The following is an 11,066-nucleotide window of genomic DNA, read 5'->3' on the forward strand; positions in this document are numbered from 1 at the left end:
TTACTTTAAAACGTTTAAAATAGTTCAGCCATAGATTTGCAAACCTATGCATCCTTGGAGACCAGACTATATTGTTTAACACACCCAACGGCCACACCACAGACCCATCACTGGAACAGACCTACACAATCAACAGCCAATTTTCTATGCCACACACATGCAAGCCATGCCGTAGATTTCCTTTCAAGCAACTCAAAGTTAGTCACAATCCAAAGGATTACTCTGGTCACACAGCCAGACTACTGCTCACTTCGGGTAAAGGGCGAGCCAATTTTATCAAAGCCACCAGCCCCACGTGAAATAACAAATACCACAGATATGAAATAAGAGATGGAAGGGACTCAAGTGAATAATTTATTAGAAAAATAAATGTTTAAATAATCAGTCCCTTAATAAAAGGGCCTGCTATAACGAGTTTTTATTTATATAAATAAAGGTTTATAAAATATATAACATGAGTTCAAATTTAACTTTCGCCCGTGGTCCTGATCAGTGAAGCTCCAAATTGCAATGGTGCAAAACAAACGTAAAATCAGCAAAGAGAGCTCAGTTTTGCTTTGATTGCTGCCTCATTAGCTCCTCTAACTGTAGCAACCTAAAAAGAAAGAGGACAAAAATAAGCTACATATTCTTGTATACACCAACATCACAGCTCAAGGGCAGGACAAAACATCCTGTTGTCTAAAATTCCATGAATAAACTAGAGCATCGAAACCATTCTTAGAGAAAAGATTGACACCAGTCCTCTTGTAGCTCACAACTTGAACCAGGCAGGAGGAAGATAGCAGGCAATTCTCTTTAGATAACACCAGGTTACAATGATTCATGTAAATTTGAAATCGCTGATCAAAAGTTTAAGTCACATACAATTGTAAACCTGGCTGCATTTCAATTTTCTTCAGCCGTTACACATCTCAAAAGGAGAGCTATAAAACAGATTTTCTAGTTCTCCCTGTGAAAGAATGCAGCTGCTTTGCACAGCGGGCCACAACCAGATGTCTCAGAAACATCCATTGGATCACATTAGCAGAAAGGGACCTCAAATATACCTTCACCGAGGCGCCACCACCCAGTTCCAATACCATGGGCATAAAGGGATCAGTCCGTAAAATCTTGATGCCATGAAGGCCCGGAAGGCTTCATTGGGCTCTACTCAAAATAGTGGCTTATTAAGGCCAGTATCAACGCAGGTATTTAGTTGGCATTGCTTATTGTGTGGAACCAATTCCAGTTTTCCGCAGAAACAAAAGCAGCTGATGGTGGGGGTCTTAATTTGCTGTGCAAAGAGCTTCAAATACTGGTAGAAAAGCCGAATTCCAAAAATACCTTCTTAAAATCCTTGATGAAAACGAATGTGGGCATTGCTTCTATTCTGTATCTTTCGGCCAACACCTGTTGGTAAGACAATTCCAGCATACATTAGTTTAATGGCAAACGCCGTTATAATGCAAATGATATCATGACTACATTAAAAAAACATTGTACACACGGAGCCAAGCAAACCGTGATTTCAGGAGTCACTTGCAAACCAATCTATGCCTGCAGACGGCTACAAGTTCAGATAGTTACCCTCGTACATATTAGGCTAATGGAGGTTGATGCTTATATATCATCAACATACATGCGTATATAGCCTAGGCATATGAAAATCATGTTGAGACTACAGAGTCAGCCAATAAAGTGACTCATATGTTCTGGGTGTAGAAAATAAATTTAACTTGAATTAGGCAGCACCCTCTGGCCAAGTCAGCCATTTCAACATTCAGACAGTACCTGTACAGGGATATTCAATGAAACAAAAGAGGAGTGTGCTGTTCAGAAGGTTTGCTCAATACTGCTCTGCTCCATTTGAGAATTCAGAGAAGAATAGTTATAAACAAAGACAGGGACAATTTTATACTAAAGATTAAACTAAAGGCCAATTTACATGGTTACGGCCTGTGTCAGATTTCTCTGGCTAAGGGAAAACAAAAGTGCCAATGCCAGGTTAATTAAGTGACTTAACTCGCGAGAGGGGAATGCGCTTCGGAAAGTGAGGTTTACTGACCATAGTAACAGCGTTGAGAAGTGCCCATTTCACTTACCGGGTTGTCATCAACATCCACTTTCAGAAATACTACGCCACGGAACTCCGTGCTGAACTTCTGCAGAAAGTATATAAAGAAAAAACAGTTATACACGTCATGGACACTCCCACCTGCTGAGAAGCATGCGTCAAGCCACACTACACACTTCATACCTTTGAACATACTAATAAAGCAATTTCATGTTTGACATTCACCATTAAACACCAGCACGAAGTAGGATGCACAGTGAATGAGTAAAGAATTTCAGAATACTAGGAAACAGACATGCAAGAACTAATACAAACTTAAGACTATCCGAAGTTTAACACTTAACCAGTTCCATCAAACACAATTCATGACAGTCAGACCACAGTAGAAATGGCCCTTTTCCAAAGGTGCAGCCTCTCAGCCTTTAGTTGTTTGACTTTGGACGCCCTTAATAGTATTTGCAATCAATTGAGCCTGCCTGTCGTGTCGTGAATAGGCCTCACAGCAAGCATTAAAGGAGACCACACGTGTATGATTAGTGGTCAGTCAACTGCCTGCCACGCCCAGGGTCTTGGGCTTTTTATTAACAAACCAACGTGCTCTCCGTTCCTACGTCGGGCAGAGCCATTTAACCTACGCTTAGGGGGGGGGGGGGGGGGGAGGTGGCAAAACACATTAGCGCTGCTTGTGGGCCAGGGTGGTCGCGCCCACTTTGCACAACATTACACTGCCCAGCTCCAAGTACGGTCCTCATGTTTGAATTGGCTCTTAAACGGTTACCTGGCGATGACCAAGAACAGTGCACTACTGAAAGGACCACACCAACTGAAAAGTGCAAGAAAGCGTAAAGAGTCCAGTCATTTTTCTGCTCAGTACCCAATCCATAAGTGGGCTCTATCTTCTGGTGCTCCCCACTTCCAGAAGAGTAAAGTGATCAAAGGTTTCAGGACGGAAACCAAGTTAATATGCTGTACTGCAGCACACAGGAAAGACTTTTGGAAGTACTGAAAAAGTATAAAGATATTGATGCCTTATGGCTACAGCACAGAAGCATGTAGGTTGGCACCAATACACATTATAGCAAGTTTTTGGAGATAGCAAAAAAATCCTCAAAATACAGAAGATACATACAAAACAGTTAATTAGCGTGGGAGGAGGATTTCTTTTTATGTATTGCAGAATTCTTACAGCCTTTAGAATGGGTTGCAGTACCACTTCATCAGTTCAATAGTCATCTATACATCCTTTTAATACACTAACTCACCGCAACTGGTCTAGGAAACAACAGCCACCAAGGAAAGCTGCCAAGGGTCTCAAAGGGTTTAAACAAACCGAGGACCCGACAGATAACGGAGAACTATACTACCTGGATACAAAAACCAAATTCACTTTGATTTAGCCATAAAAGCACAAAGTCATAACCATTCATCACTTAAAAATCTATACAAAAAGTGAATACAAGTTGGATTAAAAAAAACTAGTAACTTGCAGTCCTCTAATTACATGAATTATTCTCGGTTCAAAGGCAGTAAATTCCACAGACTTATTTAGCATAGCAGGTAATACATATACAGGCATTGTTGAAAATCACAAAATTGGCACAATAAACTGCGTATAACTTCCATATTGGGTTAAAACCTTCAAGTTAAACTTTCGTGATTTTAGTATTAGCATTTTAAAAGATGTTTGAATTGAGACTAGCTGGTGCAAATACACCAGGGATATTCTAGATCTAATCCTCGTTACTGTACAGTCTGAATTGAGAATATTTCTGGGAGATCAAAAAAATTATAAAAATAAAATGAAACAGGATATATCACATGGAAATATCAGAAAGGGAGGGCTCAAATTGGCCGAATGGGAAACAAAGTTGCCACCTCACTAATCCTAACTTGAACATGGGGGATCAGTAGCCCATCTAAAGTGCCATCAACTCACTCTAGGTTTGGCTCCAGGGATGGAGTATTGTAATTGCATTTATATAGCGCTTTCTACCCCCCGACGAGGCGTCAAAGTGCTTTTTTGGTGAGTAGCACGCTACTTAGGAACCCACAAAGGATTAGTGTTTAATTAGTAAAGTGAAATAGGAACGTAATTTGAAAGGTGGATATTAGTCAGTTATTTGGATTGAGAAGGATAGTGGAGGGATAGAAGAGGGGGAAAAAGGTTTGCATTTATATAGTGCTTGCTGCCCCTGATGAAGTGTTGAAGTGCTTTTTTTAGCAACTAGCACACTACTCCAGAACCCATTAAAGGATTCGTGTTGAAGTGTGAATCTCTCCATTCTTCAACGGATCATTTTATTTCATTTGCGGTCCTCCCCCAGGGCTCTGGCCTTTCCTTAAATGTGGATTTAACTTCGGATACATCAGTTTTCTATATGGTGGAAAGGTTGAGAAATAAAGGAAAAGTAAAGTTGGTACGCCCAGATTTGAAGTAAGCAAACCAGGGAATTTATGCCATTCTCGAACTTGAGGCAATCCTGGATTGCTCTATTCAATGAGGCATGTGGGGTAGCCCAGATAAAATACTACATAGACAGGGAGACAGCTTGATTGTATCCTCTGCATACTCAATTCTGGGCTCAAGTTATATGATATAGGTAGAGCAAGCAAGGGGCACTCCCAGAAGCCACCTAAGCACCATTATTTACACCACCTGCAGGGGGCTTGTATTTGAGTATCCCCAAATGCCTACACACTAGGCGAGGACCAGGTCAAACTTCCTCTTACAAACTTCTAGGAGAGGGACTACATGTTTCCCCCCTGCATGTGGGCAAATTGAAAATGTAACCCACCGAGCCTAAAACGTGGGCCTCACATGAGTGATACAAGGTCCTCAATTACTCCTAGCATCCATACCTACTCCCAGATATGAAAAATCCTCAATCTGAGCAATAGGCTGACATTGCAGATTGGCACCCCTCACCTTTGCGATTCTGGGCTTGCAAACAATGATAAACCTGTTTGTTAGGGTAGTAACCAGGCTCGGTGTCCCCATAAAAAAGACAAACTTGGAATAAAACATTTAAAAACCACAGGAGTTCTAGATAATAATATCACATCCTGTGTATAATCCCACTGGGACCTTTTCACTGCCACTTGAAGGAGAATCTGATACAGCATTTGAAAGTGCTGCATCAAGGCCATTTTAAATGCAAAGGAAACAATGCAGGAGCCAATACACAGCCCTGCAGCACCCCTCTCCCTAGATTATAGCTATCTGTCCATTCACCTGACTGGCTATTCCACAGACAGATCTTAATTAAGTTCTCTCAAGAACTGCACCAGATTGTCCCAGACCCCAAATTCAGATAAAGCCTCCCGTAGTTTGGGCCAGACTACGCTGTCGAAGACACGAGAGCTCCACGAAGGCCAGGCAGGCAGTACCCTGCCTTGCAATAGTATATTCACTGACCAGTAGAAGTAAATTTAGGCATTGCTCCATGGTGCAATAGTATATTCACTGACCAGTCGAAGTAAATTTCGGCATTGCTCCATGGTGCTCAGACCCACACTGCACATCCAACAGCATGTCTGTCACCTTGACACATGGGGAGGTGCTCTAAAACAACTCCCCACCAAAAATTGGCATCATTAAAGCAGAACGCCATGTCTGCAGGAGGCCCACTTTACAGACAGCATTAAAAGAATTACAAATGAGGGAAAGCCCAGATTACTGGTGCACATTTAGATAGGTCCATAGGGATACCATCCAGTCCCTGGGCTTTGTTGGGTAGGCTCTTAATTGCCCCTAAGACTTCAACATGCACAGATAACGTCTACGGGGAAGTCTAACTTCGTAGTGATTGGTGGCCCTCAAACTATAAAACTTTTCTGACTGTCAACCCAGTCTTAGAGGCGGATGGTAAGTGTTCTGCTTGGCATATTCAGATCTGGTCTTATTTGTCACCATCCAGAAGGCCCTGGTATCTTTCAGCCTACATGCCATTATGAGTTTACCCCGAGATTGGTTGTGCAATTGCTCGTTTCCGTAACAAGGGCTCCACTCTACATCTTTGTATTTTACAAAAATCCTAGGAGACTCCTTCAGGCAGTCAGGGCTATGTCAATGCCTTCCTACAGGGCATATGCAAACTACTTGGCCTCCGAGGGATCTGGTGCCAAGTACGGTTCAGTAGCAGTCTACCAACCACCAAGTTTCAGTGCACAAATGAGCTGTCCCTCTATGCGAATGAGGCACAAGGCAGGTATTCACCAGGGTGGAACGGTTTCAACACAATTTATCTGAAAGGTGTTTGTATCCACATTTCTGAAATATTAAATGCAAGCCATGGGACTTTAGTGGTTAGTGATAGATGACACACTTATTTCTCCAGCCTCCTAGATACGTAAAGGTCTATATATGCGGAGCTTATGGTCGCCATAAACACTGGGAATAATTGATGCCCTTGCTACACTGCTGCATTCAAAAGTGGTTTTGTCTGAATAATGAGGGTTGCAGGCTTCATCCACATTGACCAGATCAAATCACAATCAACTGGGTGAGTGCTAAGCCTCACCAGTCCCAAGAAGTGTGGGAGAGGTAATTCTCTAAGCCAGTGTTACACGAGATAAGGTCATTTTCCACCAGTCTACCACATTGAGATTGTGTACTAGCCTCTCCTAGCACTCAAGATGGTTAGTCGGGGGGGGGGGGGCGGGTTCAGACAGCTTAATTGCTATGACTGCCACCAGCTGGGTTTCAATAGGCTCACGTAAGCCTGAAATGGAGTCCTTGAGATCCCCATAAAGGGCGTTTCTTTTTCACTGGAGAATACCCCAATCTGCTATCCCCTTAGGAAGCTTTGTAGTGAGTTTATATATTCAGTTTTTTTTTTAAATTTAGCTTATTCACTCCCTCTTCCATTTGTCAGTCTGGCACCTATGCCACTATTGCTTTTTGGATAAGTCCCCTGCTGTTTATACTAATGAAGCACCACTAGTTATTCCTCAGATGTCTCTGGCTTGACTGCACATTCAGGCAGTAGCGGAGGAGCCGCCACTGCCTAAATGTGCAGTGGCGGCTCCTCCGCTATGGCGAAGGAGCAGCACCTCACTTCTTTTGAGCAGTGCAGATTAAAGGAAATATAAAGTGATAACTTTGAATCATCATTTTAGGTTTCCTTCGGGGCAGGTGGGGTTGGCCCACACTTAAGTGCACAATAACTTCAGTCGACCTTCTTGGGCTGCCCATAACAGTCATGCACACTTTCCCTGTTCGCCATGCATGCTACATTCCAGCCTGCATGGATAACATGCCCAAGCCCCATTCCCTGGTTGAACGTTGAACTAGGATGCTCAACGTGGTTTGTCAGAGGAGCCTGGGTGTTCTTCCTGTTCCTAGAGTCCCACGAGGAGACCAGGAGCAGAGACGTGGGACCCAAGGGCAAGGTAAGTTTATACACATACAATTATTTTTGCATTATGTAACCCTGCCCCCCCTTACCTCACCCCGCGAGTAATGCCAACCACCACTACAGTGTCGCTCCAGAGGGAGCAACAGTGATCTTTCACTCTACCATGTTAAACAGAAAACACTGGGAATAAAAATAAACTTTTACAGTCCCTGTAGAGGAGCAAAAGAGTAGAGCGTGTTCCAGCATTATCAGGCATTGCTTTTAATAATGTTTAAGAAGCACTGCCAGGAGCACAGGGCCCAAAGCAAGCAGTAGGGTGGGGTAGGGAGATCCACTTTATAAAAACCGGGACAGCTCGCTGGTGGGTGTCTGGTATAGCTGTATCTATGAACCTCACTCTAGTTGCAGAGGCACAGTGTGTAAAAAAGTACCACTTTATATAGGGCCAGCACCCAGTAACTTCTGGGGAAATTAAGTATTTATTTGACCACAACTTCAACTGCTTAATGTGTAAATGTGCTCATTTGGAGGCCTAATTTGAACAAATCAAGACTCGTCAGGCTCATATAGTGAGGGTGATGCTACACCTCCAAGAGCACACACACAGGTTGAGTAGGCAGGTTACCCATTGGATGAAACAAGGAATGTGGCCTAGCCCAGCCGCAGATTACCCTGCCCTTGTCCCTGGCATGTCCCCCACTGTGGAGACACAGGTATGCTTTGAGCACCTGTGGGCAACCCTTCGCTAGCCTTGCAGCGCCACCAAACGTTGAGGATTGTAGGGCTGGTGGTCCTATTTCCAGGGGGCTGGTGATGTCAGAGCTCCCCCTCAGATGCAGCAGGGTACAAAGTCAGGCCTAGTTGAAGTCCTTTATCAAGAAGGGACCCTTCAAAAGCGGTATTAAAGAGGTGCTTCCATACCTGAAACACTGGTGCGATCGCTCTGCATGGCCCACACCAAGAGGCAGTGAAGTCTATGACGATCAGCTTCGAGTGGGACTTCGCCAGGATATCATCAAACTCCGCCTGGAAGAAAAAAAAACACAGATGCAGAAAATTAACAATCCCTGGGAAGTTACGAAAGTCAGTTACCCTTCTAGCTCATCTGGCCAATGGCCATGACAGATGCCGCCTCTTACCCTACAGAGGGCTCACTAGCCAAGGTTCATCTTTCGAGCTGCAACCAAGTGATGCCAGGAAATAACCTTGGATGGTTTTACATAAGATTTTTAACCCGATGCAGATTGCACCCGCTCTCTCTGTATCAATTTACACTATCTAGTTCGGATATAAACTAGGCCCTGGTGAAATTCTCAATATAACGTTGTAATCTTTTACGAATTCACCTAGGGCTAAATTATGGCTTGCCACCATGTGGTACAATTAAACCTGCAAGCTTTGAGCACGAATAAACAGAACATTAGTAATTGTTTCTGTACTATGTAAGGAGATTTATTTACGTTAAAATAAAGCAGAAGGGCCAATTTAAAATTGCAGATTTACATAATTTTGCAAAAGCAAATTAAGAGAGTTTACACACCCCTATGTTGGGAAACTCAAAGTTACATTGAGACTACTCCACATGCCACAACCCTAATACTCAAATATGCAGGGACCAACTGCTGACAAATGTGTATGGACCAACTGCACGCACCCCTTGTTCTACGCCGAGCCTCGGATATCTGTAGGGTGCTGCTTATTGCAGACTTCACGAGATCTTTAGAGAACCAAACGTTAGGGACAGTCTCAAGGACACTGCGTAGAAGCCACGCTTGTGACGCATCTTATTAGTACTCCTCCATTGATGGTCCGGTTGGCAAAACGTGTTTATTAAGGAGCAAGGCCAGACCAATTTAACACAAAGCGCCTACCAGAGGGGAGGTCAGAAAGAGAAACTTCAAATTGGCCATTGACTGGCAAAATATCGGATGCAATTATCAGCCACACAGGACTATATAAAAAACGCATTAACTTCTAACTTGAACTATTAATTACAATTAACTCGATCAGACATCAGGTTGGATTATGGAGCCGGTGGTATTGATTTTTTACATTTTAAGTACTGGTACGGAAATTGAACGTTTCCATTGGCTAAAAAGCAATTGTGCCTAAAAGGCAATAGCTAGTTGCTTGCCTGGAGCAGCTGGGTCCAATAGAGATGGGCGAGCCAATATATTAACAGTGAGAGCCGAGTCAAGGGTCTGGCGCTGATCTCCGCACGAGCCGAGCCCTGAATATTTGATATGTAGAGCATGTAACAAGCACCACGTAAAATATGATACCGTCTCTTCAAAATTCAAATAGTACATTTCGTCAACATGTGGAAGCTTTAAAATAAATAAGTCACATGACACTGCACCAGTAAGGATTTATTAAGAGTGATAGTGCTCTAATGGTGCATGTTTAAATACTAATACAGGTCACTCGTTATCTAAACCCTGTACTTAAATTAATTCGTGCACTAGGCCCGGATTATACAGCAACCACAGTTTTATCAAATCATAAATAGCTCTTTGTACAACTGTTACTCTGAATCCACTTTTCACAATGCGATAACGAAGACAGGATCAAAGCGGGGAAAGCCGTGATTTAGTAAGGTTTTCTGAGATTACCTTGCACAAACAAGCCAGTAAATGGGCATCCATCCGTCTCACGTTACATCTTTGCTTTAACCTCGGTGCCGGTTTTTGGAATTTCTGTTTAGCGAGAATTTAGCGTTCTTAACATGAACACCGGTTACATTAAGTAACATTCATTGCATACACACAGGGGAGATTACGGCTTTGAAGGGAGTCACAGGAGGTTGAGCCCACGCCAGAGTCGGCAGCGCTGGCCCCAAGGCCACATCCTGGTTAGATAGAGGGAGCAAGGGAAGCCGAAGCCACATGAAAACTCGGGATTCCAGCAGTACCAGAGCCGGGCTTCAGCTTTCGGCGGCTCGCCAGTCGCAACCTCTACTAATGAATACCAAATAATATAAATATTCATTCACTGACCAGGACTCACTTCAGATGAAAACCTGGCCGACTGAACAGTAACGTCCCTCTCACTTTTCATGGGTTTGTTTTCTGTTTGTACAATCGAGCGCTATTTCTCGACAGCCCTCCTCCAGCTAGGCCTCAGGTAAGCTTAAGAGTGGACAAAAAAAGCCACCACCCACGCTTTAACAAGAGAGACTTACCACACTCCTGATCTTCCTCACCATGCTGATGACAGGCCGAGATAAAAGTGCAATAGAAAAATCTGCTCGCGCAGAGGCCACACGGACGCCGCAGAAACGACAGCAAATACAAGAAGAGTACTAGGCACACCCTACCCGAGGGGCTTTTAAACCTGTGAGAGTGGGCGGGGCCGCGTCACGGTGCCTTCTGTGGGGGAGGGAATTAGTTTTGTCTTTAAAATAAAAATCAACACTACTTTTTTTCCTCCGACCTAGACGTTGGAAATTGAAAAGATAAAACACCCCTTCGTTGTTGACATGAAGGGTTTCAGAAGGGCACATGTGCTAGCAGATAGAGGGAAGAATGTTGCCGCTTAGGTGAGAGTGTTTCTAGGCACCTTTTCCAACTGCATTCTGGTACTCGTTGTTGGTCTTTCACCATCATTAATCCAGGCCTTGTAGTCCGGTGGCTTCCGCGCCTCAGAACGGGACA

At 43.6% G+C, this 11,066-nt stretch overlaps 1 protein-coding gene across 1 annotated transcript; it reads right to left on the reverse strand.

Moving 5' to 3' along the window:
• Window positions 1-326: 326 nt before the first annotated feature.
• Window positions 327-10,709, reverse strand: LOC147727614 (thioredoxin-like). The gene is made up of 5 exons (XM_086963146.1): window positions 10,595-10,709; window positions 8,335-8,439; window positions 2,085-2,144; window positions 1,327-1,392; window positions 327-595 (listed from the first exon to the last, which is right to left on the reverse strand). Exons 1-5 carry the CDS (start codon window positions 10,616-10,618, stop codon window positions 533-535), a joined length of 318 nt encoding a protein of 105 aa, XP_086819272.1. The 5' UTR covers window positions 10,619-10,709; the 3' UTR covers window positions 327-532.
• Window positions 10,710-11,066: the final 357 nt, after the last annotated feature.

Source organism: Lissotriton vulgaris, chromosome 3_1 (genome assembly GCF_964263255.1).
Source record: "Lissotriton vulgaris chromosome 3_1, aLisVul1.2, whole genome shotgun sequence".
In the NCBI taxonomy this organism is placed as follows: Eukaryota; Metazoa; Chordata; class Amphibia; order Caudata; family Salamandridae; genus Lissotriton; species Lissotriton vulgaris.

What these genes read in the sequence shown, in the direction of transcription:
- LOC147727614 (XM_086963146.1), bottom strand. Translation starts at nt 10,618, where the DNA reads ATGGTGAGGAAGATCAGGAGTGTG. An exon ending in CGATCGCACCAGTGTTTCAG is followed by an intron (nt 2,145 to 8,334) that starts GTATGGAAGCAC and finishes TACTTTCTGCAG; the next exon opens with AAGTTCAGCACGGAGTTCCG. An exon ending in TCATCAAGGATTTTAAGAAG is followed by an intron (nt 596 to 1,326) that starts GTATTTTTGGAA and finishes CTTTCTTTTTAG; the next exon opens with GTTGCTACAGTTAGAGGAGC.